The sequence below is a fragment of the Doryrhamphus excisus genome, chromosome 12 (genome assembly GCF_030265055.1).
Source record: "Doryrhamphus excisus isolate RoL2022-K1 chromosome 12, RoL_Dexc_1.0, whole genome shotgun sequence".
NCBI classification, from domain to species: domain Eukaryota; kingdom Metazoa; phylum Chordata; class Actinopteri; order Syngnathiformes; family Syngnathidae; genus Doryrhamphus; species Doryrhamphus excisus.
In genome coordinates this window covers 18536267-18549814 of record NC_080477.1, presented here as the reverse complement: position 1 = coordinate 18549814, position 13548 = coordinate 18536267, and the positions used below count along the sequence as shown (strand labels likewise).

The following is a 13548-nucleotide window of genomic DNA, read 5'->3' as shown; positions in this document are numbered from 1 at the left end:
GATTCAGACTGGCTACTTATAAATACTCTCTTACTGATATTACTGATATGAACTGCAAGTATGCCAGTACAAAAAGCACACAAATTGACTTAGTACTACATTATACGGGCCAAGTGGTTAGCATGCTGGCCGCACAGCCAGGCGATCCGGGTTCGGAAGTCCTTTGGGCATGTCTGTGTGGAGAATTGGGTTGGGTTGGGTTGGGTTAATTGGCGACTCTAACTTATCTATAGGTATGAATGTGAATGTGACCCGAGTTCAATTCCACCTTCGGCCATCTCTGTGTGGAGTTTGGAATGTTTTCTCCGGGTACTCCGGTTTCATTCCAAAACATTCCAAAAACATGCTAGGTTAATTGGCGACTCCAAATTGTCCATAGGTATGAATGTGAGTGTGAATGGTTGTTTGTCTATATTTGCCTTACGATTGGGTGGCAAACAGTCCAGAATGTATCCTGCCTCTCGCTAAAAGTCAGCTGGGATAGGCTCCAGCATGCCACCTTGACCCAAATGAGGACAAGCGGCATAGAAGATGAATGGATGGACAATACAGCTAATTAATCAATCAGTGGCTATGGTTGATCATGTAAGGTATTTCATGATTTAAAAAAAAAAATTAATCAAAACTTTTGGATGGGCTGCACGGCGGTCGAGTGATTAGCGCGCAGATCTCACAGCTAGGAGACTAGGATTCAATTCCACCCTCGGCCATCTCATGCGTGGGGTTTGCATGTTCTCCGGGTACTCCGGTTTCCTCCCACATTCCAAAAACATGCTAGGTTAATTAGCGACTCCAAATTGTCCATAGGTATGAATGTGAGTGTGAATGGTTGTTTGTCTATATGTGCCCTGTGATTGGCTGGCGACCAGTCCAGGGTGTACCCCGCCTCTCGCCCAAAGACAGCTGGGATAGGCTCCAGCACCCCCTGCGACACTTGTGAGGATAAGTGGTAGAAAATGAATGAATGAATGAAAAGTTTTGGACAATTCTTTGTGGAGAAAGTTTGGAAAGGCCCTTTTCTGTTCCAGCATGCTTGGCCTCACAAGTGTTCCTTCGGATGAATGGACAAAAATCCCCACAGACGCAATCCAAAATTTTGTCTTCCCAAAAGTCCCAAGAGTTGAAGCTCTTACAGCCGATCCTTTACTTGTTTTTGCTGGGTGTTCCAATATTGTCTAGGGTAGTCGGTTTAAAATAGTATAACCAGATACCACATCGATCGTAATGCCAAACATTAAAGAAGAAGAATTTATAATACAGCAACATCTAGGGTTAGCTAACATTAGCATATATGTTTATCGTTGTCATTTGTTGCTGTGCATCCTTGAGTGTTACTGTGATGGATCTGCTTGAATCAATGAGCAACCAGCAGTGGTTGACAATTGGACTTCGTACTGACCAGGTAGAAGACATAGTAGTATCTGGTTCATTCATTCATTCATTTTCTACCGCTTATCCTCACGATTGTCGCGGGGGGTGCTGGAGCCAATCCCAGCTGTCTTCGGTCGAGAGGCGGGATACACCCTGGACTGGTCGCCAGCCAATCACGGGGCACATATAGACAAACAACCATTCACACTCACATTCATACCTATGGACAATTTGGAGTCGCCAATTAACCTAGCATGTTTTTGGAATGTGGGAGGAAACCGGAGTACCCGGAGAAAACCCATGCATGCATGGGGAGAACATGCAAACTCCACACAGAGATAGCCGAGGGTGGAATTAAACTTGGGTCTCCTAGCTGTGAGGTCTGCACGCTAACCACTAGACCGCCATGCCGCCCTTTTCAATCATACACGAGCAAAATAAAACTAAAAATACAATAAAACTAAAATAAAGTAAAAGTTTAGCCTATCCCAGCTGTCTTGGGGTACACCCTGGACTGGTCGCCAGCCAATCACAGGGCACATATAGACAAACAACCATTCACACTCACATTCATACCTATGGACAATTTGGAGTCGCTAATTAACCTAGCATGTTTTTTGAATGTGGGAGGAAATCGGAGTACCCGGAGAAAACCCACGCATGCACGGGGAGAACATGCAAAACTCCACATAGAGATAGCCGAGGGTGGGATTGAACTCGGGTCTCCTAGCTGTGAGGTCTACCCACTCGACCACCGTGCAGCCCGTGCTTGTCAGTCCCCAAAAGGTGTGTATCAAATTTTATGGTCATGGAATGCATTGAGCTGTTCGAGAAATTTCAAGATGAATTTTGAATTTTGAAAAAAATAATAGCACAGGTAACACAGTAGTGGTGCATGTTTTGCAAAATGTGTACATATGCATAGTGTGTTTGTTCAATTTATTCACATGATGTATAATATATTGTGTCTTAAGTGACAGTTTCCTTCTGTCTGTCTGCGTCTCTGCATCCTGAAAAACAAAGCAGCAGCACCGCCAAGAATAAAAAAAAAAAAAAAAACCTCCATAATGCAATTGAGCTGCTAAGCACTGTGTTGTATCGGGCAATCATTGGCTGAAATCCCTTGTGCCATGAAACATAAATCACGGTCATTCCACCCTCCCCTCCACTCGATAGCCTGATGACTTTTCTGGCAGTCCCAGCGGGGCTTCAACCTTGTCAAGCTCCACTCAATCCTTCCTGCCCCCGCTATGGCATAAATATCATACTCCTGTCAGCAGAATCGAGTCCAATCTTTTTGGAATTTGTCCAGTTAACATGCGGTAAATCTAGATTATAATGCCCCAGAAATGTGTCTTAATTAGTCCCGCCCCATCTCAGCTATGATCTCAAATGACAACTAATGCAGCTTTTCAGATTTTTATCCCTTTACAGACACATGCTTTCGCTCTCTTCATTAAGTTTTCAAAAGGATAATTCCCCTCCATGTTTTCTCCCCGGTAATGGTAAAACGAGACCCAATCGAATAGTAATTGGAGAAGCTATCTGGTCGTCAAATATGGAGCCAGTGTGGCAGGTGCCAGTTGTCGCCTCGTTGCCTCGCTAATGTCCTCCCACTGTTCCCACTGATGCAAAGTGGACTTCTTTGGCTGAGAGCTGAAGTGTTGCCCTAACAAGTGTGCTGGCAAGTATAAGAGAGGAACATTTTTAGAATCTGGGTTAGGAACAAAAGTAATATCGACACAAGTGAAGCACCAATGGGATCACGGCTTAAGCCAAAGTAATGGTTCTGTGCAACAAGAAGTCAATTTCAACTCTGTTTCGGTTACTGCACGAATTTGAACACAAAACTAGGCAATGTTTGTGTCCCCAACCGAAAATTAGGACCTGAAGTGCTAAAGAGCCAATACAGAGTACCCTCAGGATTTCATTCATTCATTCATTCATTTTCTATCGCTTTTTCCTCACAAGGATCGCGGCGGGTGCTGGAGCCTATCCCAGGCGAGGTACACCCTGGACTGGTGGCCATCCAATCACATGGCACATATAGAAAATATATTTATAATAAGACAATAATTTATTTTATGTTTTGTTATTATGCTAATTTTTAGTGTCCAGGCCGGAGCAGGAGGGGATAGAAAAGAAGGAAAAAGAAACAGGGTGGGGCAAGACACAAAGAGAGAAGAATGATATACTGTATAATGACAAGAGTTGTCAACCAGTCTCACAGAACAGAATGTGTTCCATTCTGGAGGTTCCAATTTATTTAATTATTTTCTCATGTTTACATTCACTTATTCATTAATTTTCTACCGCTTTTCCTCACAAGGGTAGCGAGGGGGTGCTGGAGCCTATCCCAGCTGTCTTCGGGCGAGAGGCGGGGTACACCCTGGACTGGTCGCCAGCCAATCACAGGGCGCATATAGACAAACAACCATTCACACTCACATTCATACCTATGGACAATTTGGAGTCGGCAATTAGCCTAGCATGTTTTTTTGGAATGTGGGAGGAAACCGGAGTACCCGGAGAAAACCCACGCATGCACAGGGAGAACATGTAAACTCCACACAGAGATGGCCGAGGGTGGGATTGAACCCTGGTCTAACCACTCGACGACCGTGCCATCCCCTCAGGATTTCAAACAGAATCAAGCACGGAAGCTGTTCAACTTAATAGTAAACAAAATAACTTTTGAACAACAAACTGAATTTTGGTCCAAAAGTTGAATCCGCGGGCTGCACGGCGGCCGTGTGGTTAGCGCGCAGACCTCACAGCTAGGAGACCAGGGTTCAAATCCACCCTTGGCCATCTCTGTGTGAAGTTTGCATGTGTGGGTTTTCCGGGTACTCCGGTTTCCTCCCACATTCCAAAAACATGCTAGGTTAATTAGCGACTCCAAATTGTCCATAGGTATGAATGTGAGTGTGAATGGTTGTTTGTCTCAGGGTGTACCCTGCTTCTTGCCCGAAGACAGCTGGGATAGACTCCAGCAGCCCCACGACCTTTGTGAGGATAAGCGGTCGAAAATGAATGAGTGAAGTTGAATCCGCAACCACAACCTCCATTTTTCATGGAGAAAATGTATTCAAAATCTGAACAAACCGAAGGCGGAACATCCTTCTGGAGTGGATTGTGTTCCCGAGGATGAACTGTGTATTGAAACATTACAGGTTTTTCTATGGGGTGGGGGGTTTACCCTCAACGGTGGCTTGGCTATGGTCCTGACACACCCTGGCATACCACGAGGCAGATGGTATGTCCCCGAGCGTTGCCGACACTCTGCTCACACCCTCATGCTTCTCCTGCTGTCTGCTGGTCATTAGTGCAGGGAGACAGGACGGACGTTTCGGAGCAGTTTGCAAATATGAAGCCTCACATCGACATGCAATGGCGGTTATGAATAACGCAGCCGGGGGCAGGTTGATGTTGGGAAAAGCGATGTTAAAATTCATTTAAAAGTGTTCAAATTAGCCAACAAGACTTCTTGACTCCCTTTTAAGAAAATCCGCATTACCTTTCACTCTGCTGAATTATTTCACAACAGAAAGCTAAATCAAAGACTCAACTTTTCTCTTCTGGGAGCAGCTTTTCCCCCCTTTTGGTTTCCTTTTTATATAACCTAAATGGGTAGAAACAGATTTGTACTGCCCTTAATCCATGTTTTTTTCTTAAATAAAAATATATATTTTTTAGTTTTCTAAAATAAAATAAAAAAAATATGTAAACCTGAGAAAATAATTCAATAAATCGGAACCTCCAGAGTGGAACACATTCTGTTCTGTGAGACTGGTTGACACCTCTTGTCATTATATAACATTTACAAATAATATTAAAATAAAATAGACATTTGTTGATGTAGTCCTGTTTGTTTCTGTTGTTCTGTTATTGTCGTTAGAATTGTTGTTGTTGATGTTCTCTTTTTTTTTTCTTGCCCCACCCCGTTTTCTGTTTCCTTCTTTTCTATCCCCTCCTGCTCCGGTCCGGACACTCAAAATTTTCATAACAACAAAACATCAAATAAAGCTAAATGATATTTAATATAACAGGGAATGTGTAGCTTACACTTTTCCCATGCGGAACAAATCTTTTTAGCATGTAAGGGCATTTATATCAATAATAAAATAAACAAAATATACAAATAAAATTACGTACAAATACTCACCATTTGAAGACTATTGTCGGACAGATCAATTTCCTTTAATGTGGTTATCATAATCACGTTTTTTTCCTCAATAACATAAAAACACTTGTAGAGTCAATTATGAGTTTATCCCCAAATACATTATTAAAAATTAAAATAGTGTTTTGTAATGCAATATTTTGGTTTTAAAGAATAGTAAAGTGTGTACAGACACGCAGCAGCCTTCACATCAGGTTTTGGACCAGCAGCATCAGTCCGATATCCGCTAAGTGGAATGCACTTGAAGCTGATATTGAATCAAATTGCTCTGGACCTTTCAAATTACTGCCTCAGCTGCCGCGGCTGATTTCAAATTCCTGATTTGCTCTCTAAATATCAGCAGGCCTGTTAGACTGTGTCAAAGTCAAACCCAATTCTGATCGCTCGGGAATGCATTTAGCGGTACTCCCCCCTTTCAAATATTGCAGCTTTTGAGATTATAGCATCAAATCTGCAATATGATTTAGGGGGAAGGCTGTGGTTTTCATCATCTCGCTTCGTTTGTCCAACGCAATGTCAACAGGAAAGACGGAGGATGATGTCATGCTTTTGAAGCTGCTCCACCCATAACTCATTAAATGATGCTGTTATTTCCTGAAGCATGCTCAAACATCCTGCGGCTGGTGGAGATCCATAAGTCAGAACATTAGAAGTGTTTCGATACCGTTCTTTTAGTTGAGCGGTAACCAAATCACTTCCTGATATGAAGTTACAGTGGAGGTACTAATTCCGAGAAGATTTATTCAAATTTAAAATTCATTCATTCATTCATTCATTTTCTACCGCTTTTCCTCACAAGGGTCGCGGGGGTGCTGGAGCCTATCCCAGCTGTCTTCGGGCGAGAGGCGGGGTACTGGTGGCCAGCCAATCACAGGGCACATATAGACAAACAACCATTCACACTCACATTCATACCTATGGACAATTTGGAGTCGCCAATTAACCTAGCATGTTTTCGGAATTTGGGAGGGAACCGGAGAAAACCCATGCATGCACGGGGAGAACATGCAAATTCCACACAGAGATGGCCGAGTTGAATTGGAATTGAACCCTGGTCTCCTAGCTGTGAGGTCTGCGCGCTAACCACTAGACCGCCGTGCCGCCCAATTTAAAAACAGTTGCAGTTAAAACCTCTAACTATGCAGGCAATGTCCTAATCAATATTTTCACTTTTTCAAGTGTAAAAATAAGATAACCACTGTTAATATTACAACATAAAAATCTTTACTAACGTAGCTTACTAGCAACGGCACAAAGGAGAAAATGATGTACAGCCAATCAGGAAGACACAATGGGCGGGTTCTCCGTCAGCCAATAAGGACTGTTGTAGGTCTATATTTGATATGCTAATGTATGCTCTGGTTGCCTTTTAATATGCGGGTCTTCAACATGAGTATGCAACACCATCTACTGGTAGCATTAGTAAATACAATAACAGGACATAAAACAGCACAAATCGATTGGTCTAATACACCACAAGGGTGTAGAACACAACACATGTTGAAATGCTCTCCACTCTACCATCGTATTGAGGGTTGATGAGTAGCTGTTATGCGATCAAAGGTAGCAGTAACCGGGATGGAGGAAGCAGGAATCGAACCATCTTGCTAAATTTGCTAACGTTTTAATTGCTGTTTGAACAGGTTTCTACACAAGTCGCATGATATAATATATATTCAAAGTATGAAAATATGAGGCAACGTAATGTTATGCCAACAAGGAGACGGATTGCAGCACTTTGGGTGTTTGTGGGCGACGGCCTCCAACCTTGAACGGCTCCATTGAAGTACGCCGACCACATTTGTATGGGAATTGATGTGATTCATTATGTTTTCATAGTGAGGCGTACTTATTCTTGGGTCTGGGCTGTGTTTGCAGTGACTCTATGAGAGCTGGGGTTTGGCTCATGTTGCCATTACTGATGGTTGGATCTGACGTGGGACCAGTTAGCAGATGATAATCAAACTGTGGTTGGCAGTACTATATGTTCTGCAATGTTTGCTTGGGCTTCATTGCTTATAATGCATAGCTAATTTATGTGGTGTTTTTTTTTTTTTTTTTTACCTCGATTTGTCAGAGAAACTTATGTATTTTTTTTGTGGCTCAAAAACAAACCAGGCCCGTGTTTGTACTGGAGTTGAAACTCACAGAAGCATAACATTTGAGGAACCCATAATTATGCTGCGGCAGAACAAGGCCTAGTTATTTTTCCCAAAACAGATGGAAAAGGGGAACATGGATGATAGAAGGATTTAACACACAGTAGCAGCTGCTATGAAATTCATCAGCAGTCCTTCATTCACTATTTATGCCTTGTCTACACGTATGGCAGAGTGGAATTAATCAGCTTACACACGATTCCGAGTGAACTTTTGCTTCACAAACACGATAAACATGTTTTTTTCAGCAAGTGGTGCAGCTCAGTTAAATTCATAGTGGTACAATTCCAATCAGGTAAGAACAGGGGTCTCAAACTCAATTTACTTGGGGACCACTGGAGCTAGGGTCATCAGGTTTTCCAAAAAAAAAACAAAAAACGCATTTATTAAAAACAAAAAAACAAAAAACAAAAAATAAGAAAAGCTCTGATAAAACATTCCACTGTTCTCAAATATCTTACTTTTCATTTTTCTACACAAAATAAGATGAAAAATAAATAAACAAATCAAGAATACAGAAAATCAATCAGTAATAAATAAATAAATAAATATAATAATAAAACGGCAAAATAATAAAAACTTAAGAAACCACATATAGTTGATGGGTAGACAAATTATTTTTTTTCAAATTTAAAATTAACAAAGCATTATTAGAGCCCTGTAGACATGACAAAACACGACTATAGTCACATTCATACTCTTTTATTTACAACATATTGCGCAACAGCACGGTCTTGAGACACATGCTAACTCGCAAACTAGACAGCTAGCGACCTAAACGGTAGCCTTCAAGTTATTTCCTTTTAAACTTAAATAGCCAAAAACTTACCACTTCCACACGGATAGGGAGGATAACTATTAACAGTTATTTAACCTTTAACATGAACATTAATCAAACGTAATAATTTTTTCTGGGTACATGATACCATACAGCATCCATATCAAACTTGCGCTGGCCGCACTAACATTAAACTTTCATATCAAGGCGGGGGCCTCAAAGTAGTGTCCTGCGGGCCACATTTGGCCCGCGGGCCGCATGTTTGAGGCCCGTGGTTAAGAACCTAATTCATTGATAAGAACCCTGTCGTTCGGACCGGCGGTGATATAGGAATGAATTGATTGTGTATTTTTTTTCTCAAATATTTATTTATTGCTTATTGTAATACATTGCAGTAGATCTGATAGTGGTGTGCCATTCAGCTCTAAAATGTTGGTACTTTCCCAGCTGGTGTGAAATCCCAATGTTATATCAGTACATTATGTTTGCTTCCTTGAGGCAGGATAAGGGTGTGTGTGTGTGTGTGTGTTTCTGCCAATGGCAAAGACTATGCCTGATTGTTGTCTTAGCATACAGGACCTCCTTTCACCTCCACGAGATGAGTGATGTGTTTGTTTGTATTTAGGCTAAATTATTTCCTGGTGCCAGTGATGACTCATCAAGCGTGGTGCCAGGCGTGCACAGTTACATGCAACCCTCAGGTTGATGTATAAGCATTTGGCTGATTGGAGCAATATATTAATGCCTTTCTCCTGTTTTACAAGCTTTGACATGATTTAAGCTGTTAAGACTTTGACGACGGTGAAGGTCAGGAGTTGGAGTCACGTCCTAATGAGTGGGCATCAGTGGCGATGTCATAAGGCAGGGTTTTTTTCAGTGGTTGATGCGATTGATTGGTGCTGTAAATGGTGTCAGACAGCTGTGTAGCCTACAGCGTGCATTTCAGCCCTGCTGCTTTTTCTGTCACATTTAGTTTTCACTCTAAAATAAGCCTGAACATTGACACATTGTGGAACGCCATGCAGAACTCACACTGAAAGGAACTCCAGTCTTCTTATGTTTGTAATGTTCATTCATTCATTTTTTACTGCTTTTCCTCACGAGGGTCGCGGGGGTGCTGCAGCCTATCCCAGCTGACAAACAACCATTCACACTCACACTCATACCTATGGACAATTTGGAGTCGCTAATTAACCTAGCATGTTTTTGGAATGTGTTAGTGTTCTTACAAAGAACACTAAACTCATCACACACCAACTTAACACTGAAGAGGTATAATTATGAAACCAGCTCAACCAAATCATTCATTTATTCATTCATTTTCTACCGCTTATTCTCACGAGGGTCGCAGGGGTGCTGGAGCCTATCCCAGCTGTCTTCAGGCGAGAGGCGGGGTACACCCTGGACTGGTTGCCAGCCAATCACAGGGCACATATAGACAAACAACCATTCACACTCACATTCGTACCTATGGACAATTTGGAGTCGCTAATTAACCTAGCATGTTTTTGGAATGTGGGAGGAAACTAGAGTACCCGGAGAAAACCCACGCATGCCCGAGGAGAACATGCAAACTCCACACAGAGATAACCGAGAGTGGAATTGAACCCTGGTCTCCTAGCTGTGAGGTTGTTTATAATGTACAATAAATAATTTGCAACTAATCGATGCATGGTGTAGCTTGGGGGCAACTACTTGATTAACGTAACGTAAATGGACATTCATTGACCTCTGACTGGTTGAAATAGTCCCAAGTGTCAACGGCAGGGGTGTAACGGTTCTCCATTTGGTACTGTGGATGCCTCGGTTTAAGGTCACTAAGGAATGTTCTGCGTCACATGTGCCACTCCCGATGAAGGACACATACAAATATGTATCCATGCAGACTGACTTGGTGTAAAAACTTGTCATTTTCATCTGCTACCATCACTATGTCTGAGTGTTCACAGCTGTTTGATTGATTAGTCAACACACCATGTTTTCTAAGAAATGTTAATTTGCTCCAAATTTGTTGTCTGAACTATTGACGTTTTTTCACAGTTTGTTAAAGTGTGCCACCGTACGTATTCAACAGAGAGAATTTCTAACAGCAGGCCCATACTCCTCCGCTCACACCTCTATTAGATCTAATGTCCAAGAGGACAGATGGCTCCAGTGGAACTTGAGTTCCTTTAAAAGGATAAGCCTCCTATTTACATTAAAATGCTCCATCCTGGTGGAAAAAGCAAATATTTCAAGGATGCAAATACACCCCTGAAGGCACTATAGACGTACACTCTGTTCCCTGAAGGTTGTATTCCTGGGTCTCAGGATGTCCACCTAATTGTACCTACTTGTACAAAACGCACCGCATAAAAGAGCAAGGCTGCAATTCAAGGCATATAGAATATTGTGTTCTATGGCTATATAAACGAAGAAAAAAAGTTTTTTTTCCGTTCTTTAGTAATCAGCAGTAGAACATTGGTAGGTTTCAGGAAAATATCAGTTCCCAACTAAAAATGAAAAGATACATTTCAAGCATAACTTTCATTCATTCATTCATTCATTTTCTACTGCTTATCCTCACAAGGGTCGCAGGGGCTGCTAGAGCCTATCCCATTTTTAGTTGGGAACTGATATTTTCCTGAAACCTACCAATGTTCTATGGCTATATAAACAAAGAAAAAAAGTATTTTTCCATTCTTTAGTAATCAGCAGTAGAACAGTGTTAGGTTTCAGGAAAATATCAGTTCCCAACTAAAAATAAAAAGATAATTTCAAGCATAACTTTCATTCATTCATTCATTCATTTTCTACTGCTTATCCTCACAAGGGTCGCAGGGGCTGCTAGAGCCTATCCCATTTTTAGTTGGGAACTGATATTTTCCTGAAACCTACCAATGTTCTATGGCTATATAAACAAAGAAAAAAAGTATTTTTCCATTCTTTAGTAATCAGCAGTAGAACATTGGTAGGTTTCAGGAAAATATCAGTTCCCAACTAAAAATAAAAAGATAATTTCAAGCATAACTTTCATTCATTCATTCATTCATTTTCTACTGCTTATCCTCACAAGGGTCGCGGGGGCTGCTAGAGCCTATCCCATTTTTAGTTGGGAACTGATATTTTCCTGAAACCTAACAATGTTCTATGGCTATATAAACAAAGAAAAAAAGTATTTTTCCATTCTTTAATAGTCAGCAGTAGAACATTGGTAGGTTTCAGGAAAATATCAGTTCCCAACTAAAAATGAAAAGATACATTTGAAGCATAGCTTTCATTCATTCATTCATTCATTTTCTACCGCTTATCCTCACAAGGGTCGCGGGGGCTGCTAGAGCCTATCCCATTTTTAGTTGGCAACTGATATTTTCCTGAAACCTACCAATGTGCTATGGCTATATAAACAAAGAAAAAAAAGTATTTTTCCATTCTTTAGTAATCAGCAGTAGAACATTGGTAGGTTTGAGGAAAATATCAGTTCCCAACTAAAAATGAAAAGATACATTTCAAGCATAACTTTCATTCATTCATTCATTCATTTTCTACTGCTTATCCTCATAAGGGTCGCGGGGGTTGCTAGAGCCTATCCCATTTTTAGTTGGGAACTGATATTTTCCTGAAACCTACCAATGTTTTATGGCTATATAAACAAAGAAAAAAGTATTTTTCCATTCTTTAGTAATCAGCAGTAGAACATTGGTAGGTTTCAGGAAAATATAAGTTCCCAACTAAAAATGAAAAGATACATTTCAAGCATAACTTTCATTCATTAATTCAAGTGCCACCGTACGTATTCAACAGAGAAGGTTTTCTAACAGCAGACTTCTTTGCTCACACCTCTATTAGATCTACTGTCCAAGTGGACAGATGGCTCCAGTGGAACTTGAGTTTCTTTAAAAGGATAAGCCTCCTATTTACATTAAAATGCTCCATCCTGGTGGAAAAAGCAAATATTTCAAGGATGCAAATACACCCCCGAAGGCACTATAGACGTACACTCTGTTCCCTGAAGTTTTTGGGTTGTATTCCTGGGTCTCAGGATGTCCACCTAATTGCCGCCTACTTGTACAAAATGCACCGCATAAAAGAGCAAGGCTGCAATTAGTCCTGGCTGGCTGCCCGTTGGGTATAAATCTGCCAAATTGTTTGTCCTAAGAAAGTCCAGCCACTTTTGAAAAGTAGGCTTGTCACTGTCTTATAATTAGGCCAGGCCAGCAGATGCAGAGAGCGTGCTGGAAACCCAAAACTGAGAAACCGTGGTTGTCCGATGTATGTATGACTTCATCTTTTGCCTTGGTCTGCCTCTGCAGATATCACTCGGCGCTGTCCGGGGGACACCTTATCTGTCATTGTGACTCTCCCGGCACCTTCTGGCATTGTCGTGTTTAACAGAGCAGAAAAATGAATTTCCCTTCCCTGTGAATTCACTTTTTTTTTTTTTTTTCCTTGTCACACGTTCCCTGCAGCTCATTATCTTGGAAGACTACGCCGACCCTTTTGACGCTGAGCAGGCCGGCGGAATGCAGACCACCACGGAGAAAGTAACGACGGAGAACGACGGCTACATGGAGCCGTATGAGGCCCAGAAGATGATGGCAGGTAGATGGATGATGTATTTTTGTCCCTTTTTGTTGGTGCAAAGTGTCCAAATATCAATCACATTACATTCAAACAGGTTAGGCCAGACTATTATGGGTACACATTTTCATTGGGATTCTCATGGTGTACAGAGTTGCTACATCAACATCATACATCGATCTGCATTGACCTCGAAATGTTGTTACGGTTTTGTATTTTCGTGTTAAAGGATGCCAAAGATTCAGATTATTAGGTTTTTCACATTTGGAAGTGAGTTTGGGATGGCTTTGAATGCTTTGTTTCTGAGAATTTTTTTTTTTTTTTTAACACTGTGACTTGACTGTGATGTCATAGCGAGCCAGACTTATGTGGGCATGCCTGTGTACAAGCTGGACAAGCAATTGTTACATGTACAGACCAATCACAGTGGAGCGGGAGTGGCTGGAGGCGGACCGTGGACGGAATAAATAAAAACAGAGCATTTCGGAAATAGGTGC

General features: G+C 41.4%; 1 protein-coding gene across 3 annotated transcripts in view; it reads left to right on the top strand.

Moving 5' to 3' along the window:
• LOC131139142 (SH2 domain-containing adapter protein F-like) overlaps nt 1-13548 on the top strand; it is a 113729-nt gene that overhangs the window by 16380 nt on the left and 83801 nt on the right. For all 3 annotated transcript variants that reach the window (XM_058088446.1, XM_058088447.1, XM_058088448.1), the window contains exon 2: nt 12940-13072. In XM_058088446.1, the coding sequence (XP_057944429.1) occupies nt 12940-13072 (133 nt within the window). The remainder of the gene's footprint in view (nt 1-12939; nt 13073-13548) is intronic.